The 23,752-nt window shown below is 38.0% G+C and overlaps 1 protein-coding gene across 1 annotated transcript; it reads left to right on the top strand.

Annotated features, from left to right (window-relative positions):
- Window positions 1-3,193: 3,193 nt before the first annotated feature.
- Window positions 3,194-17,783, top strand: LOC140147927 (N-acyl-phosphatidylethanolamine-hydrolyzing phospholipase D-like). Its single transcript, XM_072169722.1, has 5 exons — window positions 3,194-3,547; window positions 6,575-6,798; window positions 8,678-9,324; window positions 10,068-10,182; window positions 17,332-17,783. The coding sequence occupies exons 1-5, from the start codon at window positions 3,448-3,450 to the stop codon at window positions 17,461-17,463; spliced, it is 1,218 nt and encodes a 405-aa protein (XP_072025823.1). The 5' UTR covers window positions 3,194-3,447; the 3' UTR covers window positions 17,464-17,783.
- Window positions 17,784-23,752: the final 5,969 nt, after the last annotated feature.

The raw sequence follows: 23,752 nt of genomic DNA, 5'->3' as shown, positions 1-23,752 counted from the left end.
TAAAAGTTCGTCAAAGGGTCGCTCCGGGCCAAGCATCACTTCGGTCGAGGGTCGCTTCCGTGTAGCATGGTGAGGGAGTTTTACCTCGATCGTAATATAAAAACGAAAAATACGATATTTCCCTAGACAAAATTAATTTTTAAGCGCATTGACCTTTCGACCCCCTCGACCCCAGCGGATAGCTCGTAATTCGACCCTTACCGTATATACCGAGTTTGAAGCCGATACCTTCCGTAACACGCCCGATACGACGCGTTATTTTAGGCAAATTTTTCCCTTATTTTTAAAATTTCGGTGTTTCTAGAACAAAAACGGGTCATTTCGGGTCAAAGGTCACTTCAGGGTCAAGGGGCACTCTAAAAAAATTTTTTTTCTATTTTTTTTAAAAAAATGTTTTTATATTTTTTGTTGAAATTTTTTGTTGAAATTTTTTTTTTGAAATTTTTTCTTGAAATTTTTTTTTGAATTTTTTTTTTTGAAATTTTATTCATATATGCTAATTAGCCACGCCCATCTCGTGAATATTCATATATGCTAATTAGCCACGCCCACATCATGAATATTCATATATGCTAATTAGCCACGCCCATCTCATGAATATTCATATATGCTAATTAGCCACGCCCACCTCATGAATATTCATATATGCTAATTAGCCACGCCCATAAACCTCCGAAAAAGTCTACTATAACTACTCCTAAGCATAATATAGTCTGTAATACAATGTATGACCAAGTGAAATAATAATAATAAAATTATCTTTTTTGCTGCAAGTGATTGATTCTCTGTATTGAAGAGTTCAGATGCAAAAAGTGATATAAACATCTCAAAAAAAGTAATTACCCCCCTTTAAATAATGGTCATTTTTCAAAATGAGGTGTCAAAATTTGCAGAAATAAATTCTGCTTCCAACTGCTTTACAGATTTGTAATACAATAGCCCATTTTTGAATGGGGATGGGTTGTAATTACTTATTTTGAGATGTTTATTAAGTTTTCTTGATTTGAGATATAACTCATCAACTAACTGTTTTTGATCATAGTTCCAAAAATATACATTGGATATTTTTTAAATATGTTGTTGATTAAAAGCTAGCACTTCAGGGCAGATTTTGACAGCTTTAATGCAAAAAGTTGAAAATGGCATTATATCGCAGTTTGCATCTGAACTCTCATCTATGTAGTTTGTGAAGTTTACCAGGAGCCACACATTCGGAAAAAGCAGCTCCTGTTCCTGTGATTATCTAGTGAACCAGGGGCCATTTTTAAAGAGCTTGGAGTCATATTTAGGTCGTCCGAAGGAAAAGACCTTATGGCGTCAAGTGTCTGTCAACAATTATGTAAGTCTTTTTGGTTAAATTTGGAACAGTTCACATCCAATTGCTGACCACCAACTGCCCCCCCCCTGCATTTCGCGGGACAGTTCCACATTCAACTTGCAGGATGGCCCGCATTCCCGTTCATTAATAAAACATAAAAAAATTGTTCATTTAACAATAAATGTCTGGTGTGAAAATTTTTGGCCAGAGCTAATTTAGCAAGAATTTTCACACCACGTACGTCAAAGTTCACTTTCCAATGTTTAAACTTGTTAAAAGGGGGCTGGCATTTTCATTGGAAGGGGGGTCCCAAATATACTGGGGGGTCATACATTTTTGGAAAGAAAAATTTGTGACCAAAATGTAGTGTTTCTTTTATTCAAAAAGACTGATTGCAATACAATTTTAGCAGTGGATCATATACGTGACTCGGATATCTAGGTCATCCAAGTTCAATTTGAACAGGAACTTTCATTTATCACTGATTTTGTTACTTATTTTGAAAAAACAAAGAAATTTGAAGCCATTTGGAACCAGAAATTCGATTATCGAGGTTTCTGTGGCGTTGTTTGGGTTCTCACCACAGAATTAGAGGAGAACCGGGACACCCTATACCGCCACGTACAATCGCGCCGTCAGCTATGGGGAGAAAATTGGGGGTATTCGGGTCCTTGCCGACGGTGCGCGGAGACGAACGAAAACAATTCTGCGTCTCTCAAATGCGCCCATCATCCATGTCGCGCTTGCATGACAACGAATACCTCGAGCGCATTCCGAGGGGAACCGAATACCCCCAATTTTTGCTCCATGCCTGTATCAAGATGGCGGTCGAGTCCTGGTTCTCTGGTTTTAATTCTGTGGTTCTCACCCAAAGATTCCATTTAAAAAAAGTCATGTTCTCACCCAATTACCCCATATTTTTTACATTTTGCTCTCACTGAATGCCAAAAATCATACTCTCACCCAATGACCCCATATTTTTTACATTTTGCTCTCGCCGAATGCCCCTTAGGGGGCTGGCATTTTCTTCGGAAGGGGGTCCCAAAAATACAGGGGGGTCATAGAATTTTCAGACTAAAAATAGGGGGGGTTATAATTTTTTTAACACCCAAAATAGGGGAGTTATAGAATTATTAAGGGCTGGTGACTCAAAATTTTAGCGCGGTACGTACGCATTCACAATCAAAATGTGCGTACAATATATGCAAAATTTTTGCACGCTACACGCGCCTTCTTTACACTTACAATAAAAAATTTTAACGCGCTCCATGCCACGTTCTTCATTCTAAGTTTTGGTGTGCTCCACGCCTTAGTTCCGGCAATAAATAATTTGTCTTGCGTCTGTGTAGGTGGAAGGGGGGGGTCATAAAAATTTTCGACCCAAGATGGGGGGGTCATAAAGAAATTTCTCCGGTCACCGTCATATTTGGGACCCCCCCTTCCGAAGAAAATGCCAGCCCCTTAGTGCGAAAGAGCCAGCCCTACACCTATATCCATTTCAAATTGAAGTGCCCCCCGGCCCTCCGGGGGTGTGGAGAAGCGTTGAGAAACTCAGCTGTATCCAAGCAAATACAGAACCTAAATAAACAAGAAGAAAAAAATCAAACAATTGATACAAACATTCTTCCACCTGCGTTCTTCTTTTCCTTCAGAAGTTCAATCTTGAACTTGTCTCGGACTTTGTAAAAGTTTCGGACCAATGAGAACGCGCTTGTGGGAAAATCCCAGCCGTTTGAATAACCAATCAAAACACGAGATGTGTCACACAATGCTGTAATACCGGCTGTTCATATGCGGGTCATAGGTCATTACATTTTTTCTGTGGTTTGTCAACTTTGGACCGACGGTTCTGACCATTCTTTGACATTCTTTGTTTTTAACATTGTATTGATGTAATTGTAGTAAATTTACTCAGTAACGTCTCTTATTTAATCATTATCATTCATAGCTTTGAAAGAGCTATTTTGGTCATCGGTGATTCCCCGAGTTGAGTCCGGGGTTGAGTCAACTTGAATTTGAATGCTTGGCTTGGGAAAGTACCACACGCGTACACGTTGACATGTCATGAAATAACATCCATGACTCATGCTCTATCTGCACTGTGTGTCTTCTAGTTCTTTCGTAGTCAGATGATTTGGTGGTGGATAAGAAGAACATTATACCTATCCCTAGGAAGAAATCTCACTAGGAAAAGGGTAGTACCCATCACAACTGTTGCAACAGTAACAGGTAAGCTTAAAGGGGGGTAACCCTATTGGTTTTGGATATGGATTGTCTTTAAAATTACATAATAATATCAAATATCGCCTCCTTTATGCTGCTTTGTGAAAAAACGAGAGCATTTTCAGCGTAAATGTGAATAAATAGCCAAATTTGCAATCCAATACCTTGGTATACATGAATTGCATTCTGGGCAGGCAATGACGAATGCTGACATGCTGTACAATGCCCGGCCCATATTGAACGGAAAATGTTTTTTTTTCGTACCGTTTCAGAAAAAAAGGAAACAAAATATATTTCCCCTTGCAATATGTACATTTCAAATGAATATAAAAAAAGTTTGGGTAAAATGGAGAGGAAAAAAACCCTTCCGAGACCGGGTTTTGAACCTGGGTACCTCTCGGGTAAAAAACAAACGCGCTAGTCAATTGAGCTATTTAGCACAACACGCTTACCGTTGCCGTTTTCATAACTATATACGGCGCACCGTCTTGCGGTGACTGATATTTCGTTCATAATTCCCTCCCAGAATTCCAAAGTATTTACCATTGTTTACAAACTGGTATACCTGTAAAACCGCTGTGATTCATGATTTCTCCGAAATACATCGACTTGGGCGTCAAATTTCAGGATAGTAATGAGAAAAATAGTATCTATTATGTGATACCAAAACCTCATCAACAATGAAAAAATCGGGGATGATGCTGTCGATCGGGTTCTGGACCTTTAAAGCTTCCAATTATTTTTTACCGTCCATGTTTTACATCTCATCTAGTTGTCCACGTCCAACTCAGAACAGACATCGACTGTTTATCATACTGACATTTTATTAATGGTCGGAACACAATAAATATCCCTGAAACACAGGCGGCGAATGGCATGATGATCGGAGAGAGCTAGCAAAACCGCTCTCAGCCATATGACATTTTCCATGTACAATGTACTCGGTTAGTTTTGTGGGATTCATTATCGAACCCCAATGGCTTTAGCTTGTATGTTTATTAACATCTAGGCGTATTTGTTAGTGATATTCGAGCGTTTTAAAATGTCAAAATAATCCCATTCAATTACACTGTTGCGGATGGAAATTTACTGAATTTAGAGAATTCACGGCGCATACCACCTGCTGAAACACATAGCGGAAGATTGTGATGGTCCTCGGTAAGTTTATCTGCACAGTGCACAGCATGCTTGGAGATTGGGAGCCAACATGACACGGCGAACTGCGGGAAGGTTTTTACCATGGACTAAGTATACATGTATACAATTATACATTTGTATAGAGCTAGTAGTACCTGCAATAATTGAATTTGTGTGGCGGTGCTTGCTATCGGGGAAATGTACACAACACCACTTTAGCGAGATAGACACCCATCGATAAAGGATGCCACGGTGGGATCATGGGATGTTTCTCACTTCATCTCATCTGATTCTGAGCGTCTCTACTTCTAGTATAAATGTACTATAGGCCTTCTCAACTATAGTTTATGAAGTGCCAACTGCTGGAAAATTTTAGTGATCATGAAGTGCCAACATGTCGAGGGAGGACTCTGCAAGGTAGCGCATGTGCATAGAGGGTAAGGTGCAGTGGTGCTTTATCGGGGGTCCAGGGTGCAATTCCCCCGGAAGCTCCTAGATTTAAAGGTTTTTTGAAGGTCCAGATTGGGTATTTTCAATGCTTTTTTGTTCAAGATTTATGTGAAAAAATTACAGTACTAAAATTACCGTGTGCCACTTCAACTGACTCCAAGCGCCACAAGTGGTGCGCGCGCCGTCATGCAGTTGAGAAGGCCCAGGTACTAACATTTTTTCATCTGCAAAAACCTGTTCAGCAACATCTACATGCATGTCATAAATGTATAGAATAAACTTTATTTGCAGGAGTGGATCCAGGATTGTCAATGGGGGGGTTTTCATAATTTAATTGAGACCGCATTTTGAAGTTGTGCAGCTATCACTCAGTCACAATTGTATTAGTTTTGTCACCGATTGAAGCATGTACATGTAAAGTGTACTGTTGGTGTCATATAGATCAGATTGGAAGTCCTCCTTCTTTACGTTATGGCTCGACATTCCAGGTGGAGAAAGGCAAGTCCTGTTTTAGTCTATGCATTAGCATTTTTGTTAGCAGTCAAGTTAGCTCAATCGTTACGGCGTTCGACTATGGTGCGAGAGGTTGCGGGTTCGAACCCTGGCGGTGCCTATAGTATGCTCTCGTGGAAAAATTGAGTTGGCTTGAAATGCCCCTGGACAAGGAACTAACTGCTAATTGTCTCGTTGTAACCCGTACGAAACTCGGGGAGCTGATCCTGGTTGCGAAGGTTATTTGTGGAATGTCTAGGGTGTGCGCTCTTGCATGAAGCAGCAAAGTCCCTGATTTGTTGTTAAATGGTTTATGGAATGATGTGAGGCCGTAGTGGTCAGCGACAACCTGTAAAGTGTGCTGAGGCTTGTGGATCAATGTCTAGGCATTGTGCCTGTGCGTAGCGCACTATAAATCACTGCGCTTTTTTATTTATTTTTAGCAGTACCACGTAGCACGCTTGATTTCTACCACAAAATTGTGGGTTCGAGTCCTAGCAGCACTAAGTGAAGATAAAAGCTACTATACATTCGATGTATAGCCTAGTGAGAAACATCCCACCATCGCGTCTTTTATCATATGGGTGTCTATCTCACTACGGTGGGAATTTGTTGTGCACATTCCCAGATAGCAACTACAACCACAAAAATTCAATTATTGTGGGTGATGGGGGAAATTTCAAACCAATTCCACGCAACATCCTCGCTTCTAGGATCTTTTTGAAAGTCATTTCATGCGGATGCTTACAAAAAATAAAATGAGTTTTGCTTTTATTCAAAATCTCAGATTTTAACAAAACTACAGCACCTAATTGATTTTTGCAGGGTATGTTAGTACTTATAATCTTCAGCAAATGTTACGATATGGCTTTAAATAGAGTTACATATTTTATGCATATTTGTTAGCTTATTCATTTGGTTGTATCTGCAACTCTTATCACTATTTTCATTCAGCTGCTGCTGTAATAGCATCAAAGAAGTTTGACAGTGAGAATAGCGGACAAGACAAGCAAAGTAAAGAGGTCATGGCAGACAATTCAACGCCATCAGTATGCAAATACAGCAAGATGTGGGGCTTTTCCAATCCTTTTGAAAATTGGAGAGAACCTAATTTGATGACAGTGGTGAAATGGAAGACCAAGTATACCAATGAAACAAATCTTCCTGAAGACAAAAAGGTAAAATATTGAAATTGGAATACCGTATTCATTCCAATTATAAGCGCCCATGCCCCAATAAGCGCCCACCCAGAGTATTTTCAATTTGCTTTAAGGGTACCATCAATGTTGAAGTGACAGATAGACGTCGATACAGTGAAATAGCTGGAGGATTACAAGTCCTGTGTAAACTTGAAATACATTTTCTACATCAGAAAAGCTACTAGAACGTCTCAGGACCCTTTTATAACATACCAGGTACATTAATTCGTCTAACACCCCTTACGAAACATTGGGTAAACCAGGTAAAAAATAAGCGCCCACCCAAAATGAATTTGTTAAGGGCCCTGGGCCCTTATTGGAATGAATACGGTAATTGATGTTTTTAACAGTGTAGTAGCCAGTTGGGGGTACATGCCCTACTGGCTACATACATGTATATCTTGGCTTTTTGGCAGATTTAACCCTAACCAAATCCATGGGTGGTTATTTTTTTTTGCCATCGGAAGGGAAAGAAGAAACAAAAAAGGAGAGAAGATGAACAAAGAAGTCACTTGGAACCCCTGGGATTCAAACCTTGAACCTCTCACATGCCATGCAGAAGGTCATCGACCTGTAGCCACGGGGGTTACGCTGGCCTGGCCAGCAATTCACTGGGTATGACTTAGGCTAATTGTGTCATCGCATCACATGGATTGCATGCATACGAAGTGGTTTTAAATAATAGTGAGCTTTAGTGAGACCTGGTTGGGTTAGGGTTAATGTCATGTTAAAACAATATTCAAGTTTAAAACTTGCTCTGATGTCCTAAAAACACAATAAATATGGCTGATTACAATTTTTTTATGTGTAAGCAGTGGCATACCGTGGCCGCTCCTATCCCTTCCTCAACAGCCTGAAAAGGTTGACCCAATTTTTTTTTGGTCGTTTGAAAAGTGAAGAGCAAAAAAAAAAAAAAAAGGATTATAGGCGCTAGACAAAGACATTTTAAATGTATAGTACAATTTTTATTTGTGTAAACATTACAAATCCAGTCCAGCTCTATCCTGCCGTGATGGGACCAAGCATTTTGTCAGGATAAGTAAGAAATCTGGTTAAGTGAATCATATAATTTTGCATTGAATACAGTTGTTAACATTGCCCCAGAAAAATATAATTAAATGGGGTAATAACAATGAAAGATTGTATTTGAGTCCTGTATGCCACATAGTCTATCTAAATACAACATACAATGCATGAAATCAAGGTCTCACAGCATTAAAAACATGTTTTCCTGTGAAGATTACATGTTCGGATAATAGAGAGATCTGTTGAATAGAAGTCCGGATAAGGGAGGTTAGACTAGAATGCCAAAAATAAATCGGGGTTGAAAAAAAAACACCAATTTCATTGTAAAAGACTTTACATTATGCCTTTAAGGTGGTACTGCACCCCCTGATAAATTTTGTGACTTATTTTGCATTTTTCTCAAAAAATAACTGCACACTGGTAAAAAAAGTTCTGTATATTATAATAGGGGCAAGGAATCCAATTACTTCACAGAAATTTCAGTGATTCAAGACAAGTAGTTCTTTATATATATATATATATGTTCAGAAATGAGGTACATTCTAGCGGTACCTCTTTTCTTATCATAAATAACATACCGCTTTAGTCACTGATTTTCCAGTGTAGTAACTGAATTCCTTGCCCCTATAATATACATTACATAACTTTTGTTACATGCAGTGTTTTAATTATTTTTTGAGAAAAATACAAAAATAGTCACAAATTTATCAAGGGGTGTAGTACCACCTTAAGAGTCCAGGTAAATGAATCTAAATGAGTAATGTTGTTTTATCCTTTCTATTTTGAGTTGACCAACTTCTTTGATGTTCTCTCTTATATTTACGTTTTACAGATACTAGACGAAAAATTACCAGTTCTGACTCCCAGTTTCAAACCCAACGCACATAATGATGTCTGTGTCACTTGGATAGGTCATGCAACCACCTTGGTCCAGATGGATGGAGTCAACATTCTCACAGATCCGGTATTCAGCGATACAGCTGGTCCTTCCATATGCGGTACCGTTGTTGGAGACAAACGGTATCGCCCACCTGCCTGCAAAGTTGGCGATCTACCTGATATCCATGCCGTTGTAATCAGTCATTCCCATTACGATCATCTGGATTCACAATCTGTCCATGATCTCCATGAACGATTCAAAGAAAATATCCACTGGTTTGTACCAAAGAATCTGAAATCATGGTTTACGGGTTGCGGTTGTCGGAAGGAAAATGTTCATGAGATGGATTGGTGGGAGGAGAAGGATATGCCGGGTCATCCAGGTGTGAAGCTTGCCTTTACACCAGCCCAGCATTGGAGTGCTAGGAATATAGTGTTGGACAAGAACAAAACTCTATGGGGAAGCTGGTGTGTGATTGGTCCAAAGCATAGATTCCACTTTGCTGGAGATACTGGATACTGTGAAGCTTTTAAACAGATTGGAGAGAAATATGGACCGTTTGACTTGGCTGCTATCCCTATCGGTGCATACCTTCCAAGGTAGGTTGTTGTTTATGATAAGCCCAAGGACTGTCGGAAAGCATTATTCAAATACTACACACTTTATGGTTAGAGGGGAAAAAGAGCAAACTATTTTTCCTGAGGTACATGTACAAATGTACTGGCTACGGGGCCTATTACCGGGTGAGGGGTGATAGGCCCATGGCCAGTACCGAGGGAAAAATAGTTGCCCTGTTTCCCCGATATAAACCATGTACATGTAGTATTTGTTTTATTACACCCAACCTAGGCTATGGGGATGAGGTTGTGTAGATAGGGAAAACTATGTCACATCTCACATTGAAATGGGGATGAGGTTGTGTAGACATTGAAGTCAGTTGTGTTGTTTGCAATCAGCCAATAAAGTGGAATGATTTGCTCACCGGTGCACTTCATTTGGTCCCCCAGTGCAAGAGGTAGTGTTACCAGTCATGTATGTGGTTACCTAGGGAACAAGATGGCAAAATATTTGAAACAATGAAGAATTATTATTAGCCCTTTTAAAGCTTTTTAAGGATATATGATGGGTGGGAAGTTTGAGCTTGCTTTATATGGCGGCAACAAAAGTGTAGCCCTAGCACCTGCCAAGCCCCAGTACTCCCATTGGGTAACTCAGGCTGTTCTTGATGTGAAATTAGAAGCTACAAGTTGCAAAGGACCATAAATTAAAATGTTGTCACAAGTGATATAAATCTACGATTTACCAATAGTTTCTGTATTTGGTTGTTGTTTTCACTAATCAGGCCAATCATGGAACCACAGCATGTTGATCCAGCTCAAGCTGTTCTCATCCATCAAGATGTACAGGCAAAGAAATCAGTTGGTATACACTGGGGCACATTTGCTTTGGCATACGAGGTAAGAATATAGATGCTGCTGAAGAGGAGAATTATTACAAGAAGAAATGTTTTTAATTCACACAACTTTTGGTTGGAGGTGTGTAGCCTACAGCTGGCATCCACAGGAGGGTAGTAATCAGGTAGACAGGGTGGATGAAAGTCCAGGGTTCTGAGGGTTCAGGGGTCCGAGCAAAAGTGAAAATGAAATAGGGGCTGATAAATATTAGAAAGGCCTGCACTGCTGACTGCTCCTTGTCCATGGGCCCTCGAGGACTCGGATTTTAGTTTAAACCCCAATTGGTGGTGTAGTACATGATCATGTGACCGCTGGTAGAATTGTAGTCATTTGATTTTGTGAGCTTAGTAGGGTGATGATGAATCCAATGGATAAGGACACAAAAAACATCAAGGATCAATAAATGATACAAGAGGGTGCCTTGAATATGCGATCTACTGTAAAGAGAGCAAGGTACACCAACTAGATGTAGGAAAACATACTATGGTATGCAAGGCATTAGCCAGAAAGGTGTCTTTAGGGTGTCCAAAATGGTCAATAATACCTTATTCTACAAAATCAGGGTGTCCACTTCCTATTCACTCCATTATAAAAATCAGAATTTTAGGGTGTCCAAATTGAAAACAGGGCGTCCAAATGACACCTGCCGTGGACACCCCTCTGGCTAATGCCTTGATGGTATGCAGAGGGGGCAACAAACAACAATTGTAAACACAGAAGGAGGTAAATTTGATAGCCCAAAATAATCAATTCCACAGCCCACAGAAGTGTTAACTTGTAAAAACAACAGGAAATGTACAAAAGTGCACTGTGATGAAAATCACAATGTACATAGGTAGACTATAAACTGAACTCATGTCAAGGAATAACAGATGTACGTACAGAAGTAGTTGAAGTTTGATGGTCAAAAATGACCAATTCCAGAGCCCACAGAGGATTAAACTAAACTAAAAATGACCAATTCCAGAACCCATGGACAGACAACAACAAAATTAAATCAAACGGAAGAAACCACATGCTATAATGTAAAACACATTCCAACATAAGCCACATGTGAACTTGCTTTCATTGAATTCAGACAAAGCTTAAGCTTGTTGTCTTTTTTACTACTGAGTTCAATTTCAACTTATATACATACATACATATACAATTTATACCGCGCATAATATCTAATTAAAGGTTAAAGCGCCTTTACAAACTACAGCCAAGGCTGGAATAGAAACAAACAAAAAATACATAAGGAAATAATTACATTTACATAAAAGATGTGTTTTAAAAGTTTTTTGAAAACAATAAGGAAACAGCTTCTCTGATGGAGACGGGAAGCATGTTCCATAGCCGGGGTCCAATAACGGAAAAGGCCCTGTCACCTGTTGAACGATGGGTTTTGGGAATATGGAGCCTACATGTAGTATGATCAACGGATGAATGGAGGTAATGATGTGAAATGCTTTGACTGTTGTATAAAGTAATATCAGAGGAGAGGTATGTTGGTAGTGAGCCATTTCAAGATTGATACATATACACAAGCAACTTAAAATTAACACGTTGGCGGACAGGTAGCCAATGAAGCCTCGCCAGGTAGGGAGATATGTGCTCACATCTCTTAACTCCGCAAATCAGGCGCACAGCTTTATTTTGAATACGCTGAAGTTTGTCAAATTGCGCATTGGTGATGCCTGCAAGCAATGAATTTCCGTAGTCAAGGCGAGATAGAACAAAAGCCCTGATAATATGATGGCAAGTGTCCTCATCTAAATATTTCCTGATTCGGCCAATGTTTCTTAGCTGGTAGTTAAGAGTGCGGCACAATCTCCCACCTGGCTGGTCATTGACCCATCCGAATCCGTGATAACACCCAGATTGCTGACGGAATTTGTAGGTTTAATCTCAGCAGTTCCAACATTAAGGGTGAGATCAGGATGAGATCTTAAATTGTGAGGTGATCCAATGATCAGAAACTCAGTTTTCTCCATGTTTAATTTCAATTTGTTTGATGTCATCCAATTTTGAATACATGTATCCGTTATACACCTCTCAATACAAGTGAGTGAACCAAGACATTCTGCTTGGTTCCTGGGATCATACGATATATAGATTTGAGTGTCATCGGCATAGATATGGTACAATAAATTGTGACTGCGTAATATATTATCAAGGGAAGAATGTATGTTGTAAATATCAGAGGCCCCATTATGGAACCCTGAGGCACTCCGCAGTCTAAAGGGATGTCACTAGAGCATTGGCCATCAATAGAGACCCGACTGTATCTATTTAATATGTACATGTATGACCGGAACCAAGCAAGAGGTGGACCTGTAACTCCAAGAGCTGTTTCTCGTCTGTGAAAAAGAGTGTTGTGATCGATCGTATCAAATGCTGCTGTGAGATCCAGCATTACTAAGAGCACCATTTTGTTGTCATCAAGCTCACGCAGGACATCACCATGAACTTTCAGCAGTGCTGTCTCGGTGCTATGCCCTTTGCGATAGGCAGACTGCTTAGATTCATTCAGTCCATGGCAACTCAAATAGTCTTTAAACTTGGATGCCACAACACTCTCGATCACTTTGGCAATAAACGGTATATTGGAAACAGGCCTATACATGTAGTTCTTAAATATGTTTTGGTCCAGAGAAGGATTCTTTAATATAGGAGTAACCATTGCACTTTTAAGTAAATCAGGGAAATTACCAGATTCAAGAGACATATTTACAATGCGGGTTATTGTAGGCACAACAACAGGCAGATTTTGTTTCAGTAGCCATGTTGGTAGCTGATCAAGAGCACAAGTTTTATTTGTGAGGCGTTTAATCACCGTTTCGATCTCATCCATAGAAATAGGCTCAAAAATGTGTAATCTATGAGTTGTTGTGTCTAAAAAGCTACTATCTAACTCAGTGGGAGCACCAACTTCCTCCAACTCATGCTGGATTTTGTCAATTTTTTTCTTGAAGAAAAATGCAAACTTGTTACACAATGCTTCGGTAGAATCATGAACAGGGAGGGGTTTGGTTGATCCATTGAGAAGATTGCTAATGGTACGAAAAAGATCTTTGGCATTCGCGTCCACCACCTTGGTCTTGAAGAAAGATGTTTTTGCTTGAGCAATCATGTTGAGCAATCATGGTGTTAACAATATGCAGCTGGTTACGGTAGTTAGCACGATCTTCCTCGTGCATTGATTTTCTCCATTTCCTTTCAAGCTGTCTTCGCAGACGCCTTTCACTAAAAATGTCTTCATTAAACCAAGGTGGTGTACCACGAGTGGATCTACTTTAAGTTTTAAATGGAGCATGATGATCAAGAGTCACTGCACACGATTTAGAGAAATAACAAACCAAGTCATTAACATGATCAATAGAATCAGGAATATTATTTAAAGCTTTTTGGGAGATGGTTTTTTATATCTCAGGGTACATTTAACAAAATGATGTTTAGATAGAAGAGATTCTTTAACACTATAGTTTACAACAATATTATCATCAGCCCTTTATATTAGGAGATCAAGAGTATTACCTGACTCATGGGTAGGACAAGATATATGTTGCTGAAACCCAGCAGTAGACAGAGAATTTTGGAATTTTTGAACTTCAGACTTAGTAGGAATATTAATGAATGTTAAAATCACCCAAAATCAACAACTTGTTTGGCATAGTGGTGACATCATTAATAAAGTTGTCAAATTCATTGATGAAATCAGATGTACGATATTTGTTTACAACTGAAGGAGGTGGTCTGTAAATACATATAAACCGAAATCCAGACTGTACGTCTGTTACACAACAATGTTCAAATAATTTAGTATCCCACTCAGTTACTGTAATAGTAAGATTGAGAGTTGATTTATACAAAATGCCTATTCCTCCACCCCTTGTCTTACTTCCTCTTGAAAAGTTCAGAAATGAGTATCCCATTGGTTTAAGTTCTTGAATTATAGCGTATTCTTCACTGAAAAGCCAGGTTTCTACCAGAAAGAGAATGTCAACATCCCCTTCAGGACATAGTCACAAATATAGTTAGTCTTGTTTCCTCACGGAGGTTGCATTCCATACTCGAACATCAAGAAAGCTACCAGATGGTTGCACATCCCGTAGATTTGATTTGTCAACAGATCTAGGTTTGAAAGTTTTTTCTCGTCTAGCAGACAGCAAAACTGGAATTTGTTGCTCATGTTCTATATTTGGAGCATTATCAAAGGATTCATCATTGTTAACATGAATGGTCTGGATACTGGGCGTGTATGTTTGCGCACCCCTCCCCGAACCCCCCTATGAGTAGAAGAGGGTCGGCTGTTAATACCTAAATTAACAATATGGGACCAGGCATTTGGAGCCAATGCGGTAGTTTTGTAAGAGTTTCCAATTTCGAAAAGTTGATCACGTGTGTAAGTACGATTTATGTGGTCTTTAGGTGAGACTATTTGATGATCATGGTTAACTGGCCCTGGGGTTGTGTCTACATCACCAGCTCTCAGTATTTGGTCATGAAACGTAGCAGATGAGTTTGAGTAGTAGCTGATTCTAGTTTTGAGATAGGCACATTGTTTTACCATACGTATGACAGGCAGTTTAATGCAGTAGGCCTTGTCTATGGTACAACATGCAGGCAAGTTATCATGCTGGTTGATCACATATAGGCCCAAAAGGATTATAACAAGTAATGCTTGCTTGAGAACCATTATGTAGTAGATAAAGGGTGAGAAACAGACCATTACCATAGATAATCGGTGTCTTGTTGAGGTATGGTTAGCATGTTAGTGGCTCGGGCGAGCCCCGAGGTCTTCCGGCAAACATGCTAACCATACCTCAACAAGACACCGATTATCTATGGTGATGGTCTGTTTTGAACCGTTTATCTTACATATACGGCGAGCAAAAATAAACAAATTTGTTGTAAAAGTACATTCATTTTCCAAAAAACAAAATGGAAAAAACTGATGTATTATTTTGTAAAAGTTGTGGGTTTTTTCCCAAAATAAAAACACCTCGAGTGTAATATTCTTCCCATGTGTCCTGCGTGCCAGTCTATTTAATGACAAATGCAAGTGATTTAATCAAATCAATACAGAATTGATCTCAATTGACAATTGTATTTGAAGTGGTTTGGTAGGTTATTCACTTGCTTTAATCCGCTGGCGTTTATTCCCCCCGTGACCATTGTTATTCAAATAATTAATGAATAATGCAAATTATATGGACTACAATCTGTTTCAACACCATGAAATTTATATCTTAGAAAAATGTGAGTATAAGCAGATATTTGAAAGACCTAGTAACGTTGTGTCCAATGGTGCTCCCCGTTATGGGTAGGTCACAGTAAGGCTTTGCACCCCCAGCCTCTTGACTTGTAATGAGTACCGCAGGTTAGTTGCGAAGCTCCCCTGGTCGGGTAGTATCCGGGGTTCTTGCCTAGCAGCTAATTTGCATGGACCGTTGAGCGTTTTTGGGTTGGGCAAGGATAAAGGCAGATTCCCTTCTAAAAACCAATGGCAAGTTTATATACATGTACTGAGTTTATATTCAATGAAACGGTTACTTTTTATTTATGAATATTTACTTGGTTATGCTAATTAAAATTTAATTACTGTTATACGGACTGCAGGAGCCCTCTATAATTTTCTCTTGCCATGTAACATTTGCATTTAAATCGAGCTGTAAATGCATTTTTTCCAAATAATAGTAACCAACTCGGATTCTACATGTACATTGTATGTTGTGATCCTTTCCATAGTGTTTCTAGAATGTCCATGGTATTCCTTTTGTTTAGCTCGCTGCCCGAGACCGTTATCTTGAGCTATTGTGTTGATAACGGTCTCTGGGCAGCTAGCTACCTCCATTACTCCAGGCAGAGAAGATGAGAATAGATGGTCGAGGCAACGAACCTCAAACAAAAGGAATACAATGGATAATCTGTGAATAGAAAAGGGCTAGACGTATATGAGGAGTTCAGTGATTAGGCTGCAATACAGTAAAAGTCTGAAATCCACTCAAGAAGATCAGATCAATATGAAATCTATTATAAAGTGAGTTTGCTGAAAGATCACTTTACAAGTAGCTACAAGTGATTTAAACTGATCAATGTAATTGCTCTCCTTGACCACACTTGCTACTAGCTTTACTATTACATTGTATGCTTTATTTTACTAGGATATATATATTTGTGAAAGGTCATTCATCATGCATGAAAAAGACAGAGTTCTGAACAAAATATGTTTTCCTAGATCTTTCAGCCAAATAACATATCTCTATATAAAAAAAAAAGTCCAGAAAAAGAGGTTGTGCTATGTTCTTTCATGTGTGTTCCATACACATCACGCGGCTAAATGCAAGACTATTTGATGTGTGCACTTCAACTGAAGGTCAACCAATGCAGAAAAAGGATTCTGATCAAAACAATAGAGGTTATCTGTGTTCTATAAACTGCATATCCTATGAATGACTGCTATACCTTGTTTAGGACTTTCAAAAGAAGTACATGCATGTGCAACCATGACTGTTTCAAAATAGCCCGCCAGGAGCATGCAGGTAACTCCGAGGTCATGCATTGAATTGTTTTGAATAAGGAATACTACGGGAATCAGCGCCTTTTGTTAGAAGCATAGCATAGCTCTTGTGATAATAAGTTTATACCTAACCCACAAGGCATATATCTTGCTATTGTATTTATTATTATTCTAAAATTTTGTTTATCATAATTATTTAATACTAACTTTTGTAAAGGGTGCCACAACAACACGCTCTGCGTTCAGTGGCATCCTCATCATTTCACCATATTATACGATGTTTGTAAAAGCTTTTTTATATTGTATTTATTTAATGGATGAATTTGATGAAATAAAACTGAACTGAACTGAACTGAAGTCACACATGAGTAAAGTGGATAACCTCTATATTAAGCTACTTGCAGTTCGCCATTATGCACTATGTGCGGGAGAGCCTCGAACTGGCAGCATACATGAAAGGAAGAATTATGTAACCTTACACAGAACGTTATGACTAGTTCAATTCCCATTCATGTATGCTGCCAGTTCGAGGCTCTCCCCGCACATAGTGCATAATGGCGGAACCGTGCAAGTAGCTTAATACTGTTTTTCAAACATACCTAAATTATGGACAATGTTTTTTTCTCTCTTTTGTTTACTTTCAATAGTACTACCTTCAGCCACCTCAAGATCTCAAGAAAGCATTGGAAGAGAAGCAGATATCTGAAGAGGAATTCTTTGTGCTAAAACATGGAGAATCCAGGAATGTGTCTACAGAAGATGGGCAAAGTAAACTGTAGCTTTAATCAAAGCAAAAGTAAAAATATGTGATCCAATCAAGCTAACTGCAGAATGAGGCTGTTGCCAAATCTGTTTAAATTGCATTATGGACAGATCCTTATGCATTTATCACACCTGTATGCAAGGGGTGGGGGTGCAGCTACACCCTCCTTCAAAAAAAAAAAGGAAGGTCCCTCCAAAAATGTCAACTTTTTAGGTGAGATGTACAAGAAGGTCCAAATTGAAAAGAAATTAATGAAGGGACCACTTTATCATGGTCAACTTTTCAAAGTAGCCCATTTTTAAGACGATGAAGTCCAATTTTTGCTTGAAAGCAATTTTTTTTTTTTTTTTTTTGGGGGTGGAAAAAACCCACATTTTGGAAATTCTGCCCTTGGCGTATAACATACAAGTAGCAGTACATATAGTATACATTTTCTGGCATTTTGGATTCAAAGTGGCTTATTGATCTTTCAGCAATGTCTACATCAAATAGAGTATAATTGTTTTCAGTTCCTTACCTTTTCTTCATCTTGTAGTTTTGTACTCACAAAATATTTAATACTTTGTAATATTTTTATCAATGTAGTAATTTGTCAGTATCAATACCGTAGTCTGAAACAGACTCTACCTTTTTCCTTGTAAAATTGTAACCAAGTGATAAATTTTGTATTCACAGAATGGTTCTTCCATCATTTGTCTAATAAGACATCATAATACTTCATTAGTAATGGATGTCTTTATATGAAAAATGGAAAATAGCTTTCTTCATGTTATTAAAGGATGACTCCGGCAATCACAACATTATGACTTATATGTTAGAAAAATAATTATCAAGCACAAATCACATGGTATTATTTAAAACAAACCATATTGACCATAAAAATGAATAAAAACAGCCAGCTCTCAATACGCGATATTCAAAATTCCCGCGCCGAAATTGTCCAGTGCAATGACGTGGTGGTTATTTGTGCTCAATTGTTGTCAGCCTTCATTGTATTACTGGGACGTTATTGCACTCGACAATCTCAGTGCCCGGGAATTTTGAATATCGCGAGTTGAGAGACGGCTGTTTTAATTCCTTTTTATGGTCAATATGAGTTTGTTTAAAATTAAACCATGTGATTCGTGCTTGATAATTATTTTTCTAACATATAAGGCATAATGTTGTGATTGCCGGAGTCATCCTTTAAGATCGATACAGAATATTTCTTCCATAATTATTGGATGATGCAAAATTAGCTTTGATGTCTTCTTCTGCAACTGTCTTCTTTATTTCATGATTATATTTCTTCTGGAATTATTGCAATAAATATTGGATGAAATCATAATTATGCAAATTGGACATTTGATTCTTTTATGATAAATTATGGTTATGACCAGGCCCGTACGCAGGATTTCATTTGGGGGGGTGCTGATTTTGAAAAAGTGGACCTTTCCAAATTTTGTGAAAAGTGGACTTTCTTCCTAAAATTTGGACCTTTTTTGTCCAAAAGGCGTAAAACCCTAATTTTTTGGCTCAATTACGCTTCAAAATTCTGAAAATTTTGGACTTTTTGTATACTTTTCCAAATTCGCACCCCCCGCACCCCCCCTTCGTACGGGCCTGGTTATGACTCGTGTACAAACTGTTTTCAGAGATCGTCCATTGGATGAATTCATCATCAGAAATGATGCCTTGATCATCTTGAATTTAAACCATTTAGTGTGTGATTGATACTTTGTAAGTTGCATTCTGCAATATTTCATCCGATTATATTTGATAACTTAAATAATGATGTTGTAACTTGAAAGGGCATTTTGTGATCCACAGCCTCATCCCCCTACTTTCCTCGAAATACTTACACCACTGGAAACCTCTGGTCACATAATGTTTATAATGTACAAAAATTTCTTGCAGATTAATTTGTTTAGCAAAACTATCGCCAAATTTGAATTACGTTCTGGTGTACCAGAATGTACGTAATTCAACACACTGGCATACATGTATGGAGCAGTGTAATACACATAATCATACATAACTCGCAAACTGAATCAACTTAAATAAGGTTTTTTCATGGTTATCTATTGAAAAATGTCATAAAAAGAGGATGCTAGGATCACGAAATACTCCTTTAAAATGGAAACTGTCTATAACTAGTTATGTATTTCATTTATTCATGTTTTATATTATGTACTTTTGCACAGCCCTGTGAATCTGATGAAACAATTATAAGGCCAAAAAAAGATAATGGTTTGTCTCAAAGCTCACGAGTTGTTTGAAAACAAATGCGAAATGCGATTTTTTTTTTTTGATTTTTTGATTTTTTTCCCCCGACTTTTTTCATGGTATTTGGAGAAAAAAAATCAGATTTTCGCCGAATCTTTCTGGAAAAAGTTTTAAAAAAATTTTTTTGAAATAAAAATAAATTCTGCATTTCTTTTTTTCCAAATCTCACGATTTTACAAATTCGCGCGCTTGCTTTTATACAAACCTTTTTTTTTTTTTTGGCCTAATATATATTATTAATAATAAATAAGAAATAATTTATTAGTGTGCACTGTGCCTATAAAGAATGTAAATACTTTCAGAACTATTATGAATATATTCAAGACAAAAGTATATGTACTAACCTTGCTACCATAATGAGGTTCTCCCTGCAAGCGTTTGCGTAAAAGGTGCATTTATATTTATCGTGCTTTTCTAGCAACACGCCAGAAGGCTTTTGCAAAGCATATGTGGTAATTAAAGCATGTGATTAACAGGCGTACGAACACACACAACATGCACTTTGCGGGTAGCTCTAGAACCTTGTTTTGAGATGACACCGTGGTCAGTTGTAACATATTTTTCATATCAATATGGGTCTGGAAATTTCATGTGCCCATTTTGCATATTATTATGTAATTTTACACCTATAATATATGTATTGGAAAGCATGAAATGTCACTTCACATGTTTCGTAAGTACGGTTGATTTGCAGAATTGCACTCAAATATTTTATTAAGTAAATGTACAAATTCATAAAAATATCATCCTTTAACTCACTGTAAATGTGTAGTGATGTAACAGCATTACCATAGCGATGGGTCTGCACTATTTTTTAATGTATTGCCCAACACTAGACATTATGATGTCCGTCTGCATAATGCATTGCACCCTAGATTACCAGAGAACAGGGATAAAGATCCTTACCAGGATTGCAATTGTTAACCTGAGCTTTTTCCCATGATGCACTGCATATTTTGGACCAAAATATGCAGTTTTGGCCTCTCCCTAGCAACCGCTGTGAGTATTATGAATCAATCGAATTGACTTTCAGGAAAACATGAAAATTTTGGCCAAAATCATAAAAGTGATGCAGGCAGGTGACAGGAAACTTTGAATCAACTTTCATAAATGGTATGGCTTACAGCTTTTAACCAAATTTTATTCAGAAAAACTTTTTCATCTTATAAATTGATTGGATATTTGTATTGTCACCACCTCACCCCCTGATATGTACAATGTACTTGCTGATAGTGAGTCACTCTGCCCTATATGTCTACATTCACTTTACTGGCAAATGGTTAACTACCCCCTCTATTGATGAAGTGGGTTATCAAAAATATTGCAAGTTCCTTAGTGACATTTAATATTTGTTTTATAGAAAAACTTTTTATATATAACTCATAATATAAATTCATTTTCTTCCACTCAATTTTATAAATATCAGGAAACCTAAATAAATTTAAAATGCAATAAATTTGCAGCTGATATTATAACAAACAAAAAAATCCATAGTAACTGACCAATCAAATGACAAGAATCTACATATAATTCTATATATTGTATAATTATTTTGGTGTATATGTAGCAATTATAATGCAAGTTGCAAAAATATCTTGTTTGTACTAGATTTAGTTCAAATATTAGTATTCTTTATATTGTACTAATTGTGGTGTAATATGTGAAGCATTTTGGAGTATCAATATCATGTTTAACATGATAAATATTTTTTAAAGTGAATACTGCAGGTGTACATATCATTCATTGATGTACAGTGCCTATGTATTTTGAAAGTTGATAAACAGATCAATGGAATTAATTTTAAAGACAAAGGAGTGTTTATTTAAGAGTCAATTTGAACTTTAAAGTAAAAATAGAAAAATATTTCATCCTTTTTACAATCCAAAATTATGTGATACAGGATTCTGTATTTACTCTTTTGAAAATGTCAGCCGATGTGAATAGTGTTCGTTCTGTGATTTATCGGTAGGGTGGGGAACATTAACACTTTAAAATTGCATTTGTATGTGCTTTTTCATACAAAAAAATTCTACTATAATTTGTAAATGAACTGGATGGAAAAAGTTGGAAGTACAACAGGTATTGCCCATGCAATTTCACATTTTGATATCCAGAAAACAAGGCAATTAATACATGTATATCTGTTTTAAGATTACTCACATGATATGGCATGGAAATATCTGCATATGGGGGTGGTGCATTTATTAGAGTCCTGGCATGTAAAATAGAGTAAATACAGTAGATCTGCTTCAATTACTGCTCCAAATCTTTATGGCCATTTTTATCAAGTTAAACCAGTCACTCCCATTCACGAATCCATCGAGTCCTTCACACACGGTTGCAAAATATCGCACCGGCACGTAAGATCACTGCACGTATACCATGTTAATGCACCACAAATGATACACAAAGCGGTACAGTTCAGTACACATTCGGCCCGGGCATTAAGCTAATGTGCTCTATTAGCCGTAGAAGTAGTGATGCAACAGAATCGCCATAGCAATGGGTTTACACTATTTTTGAATGTATTGCCTTGCACAGGATCAACTCACCACCTGTATAATTATGCATGCAGTGATAGATTGACTACAATACTGCTGTTTTCAAAGACAAATCTTACAGGTGCGGGCAATCAGCATGTGAAAATTCTATACAATTACGATCTAGGTCTTTTATCACTGTACGGCGGCATACATTCAAAAGTTGTGTAAACCAATTGCTATGGTAATTAATCCTCTAACATCACTTCTACAGCGATTTGACTCATAACACAGGAAAGAACCAAGATAATTAAGGGACAAGCGACACCTGTTTAACCCTAACCCTACCCGTGGTTTTTTTGCTATCCGAAGGGAAAGAAGAAACGAAAAAGGAGGGAAGATGAGGAGAAAAGTCACTTGGCACCCCTGGGATTCCAGCCTGGGACCCTTCGCATGCCACGCAGAAGATCCCCAGCATGTAGCCACACAGGTGACGCGTTGGCCCGCCAGCGATTCCCTGGGTATATATGACTTGGGCTGATTAAGTCATCAAGTCACATGGAATGCATGCACGCAGAGTGGTTTTAATAGTGAGCTTTAGTGAGACCTAGTTGGGTTAGGGTTAAGGAGGCATAAGTCTAGGAAAAACATGCATATTAACCCTAACCCTACCTGTGGTTTTTTTGCTATCGGAAGGGAAAGAAGAAACGAAAAAGGAGGGAAGATGAGGAGAAAAGTCACTTGGCACCCCCGGGATTCGAGCCTGGGACCCCTCGCATGCCACGCAGAAGATCCCCAGCATGTAGCCAGACAGGTGACGTTGGCCCGGCCAACGATTCCCTGGGTATGACTTGGGCTGATTGCATCATCAAGTCACGTGGAATGCATGCACGCAGAGTGGTTTTAATAGTGAGCTTTAGTGAGACCTAGTTGGGTTGGGGTTAAAGAATCACAGGTATGAATCCTCAATAGACAAGAGACAATTACAGAAATATTGTTTATTATTGATATTTATTATTTCTCTGATATGCATACAAAATAAAATTAGAACATTTGTATTTGATTATAAGGCACAAATATCTTGATTATGAAAGGTCTACAAAGAAGTATATGTCCTGAATTTATTTTCATAAAACAAGTTCCTTGTTTAAACACCTAAAAGGTGTAATTGTTATACAGCCGTGACCTATGTTATTTCTTTACAGGATCTTCTTTCTTCTGTCGACCTTAACATTTGCTCAAGCACTCCACCGATTTTAACCTAACTTGGTCACAACCATCACTGACCATGCCCATAAACAATCTCCAAAACACAAAATTCTGGGTCAGTCGGGCCCGTAGAACAGGTTTTTTTTCCCGTCGCTTTATTGGTATTCGACTTAACATTGCATAAAGCTAAATTTTTACAAAGAAGAATTCCCTTTACCTGTCTATAAATGAGTTGACCTCAATGTTTATCAACAAAGGCAAGGGACTGGTATATCGATATGCTTGGGCGAACTGCCTACAACCACTAAACTGCTCACTGTCATGTGGTGGGAGTTTGAAAAACATGGGCCC

Source organism: Amphiura filiformis, chromosome 3 (assembly GCF_039555335.1).
Source record: "Amphiura filiformis chromosome 3, Afil_fr2py, whole genome shotgun sequence".
Taxonomy (NCBI): Eukaryota; Metazoa; Echinodermata; class Ophiuroidea; order Amphilepidida; family Amphiuridae; genus Amphiura; species Amphiura filiformis.
Note: the sequence above shows the minus strand (reverse complement) of the source record. Positions and strands in the feature narration are given on the sequence as shown.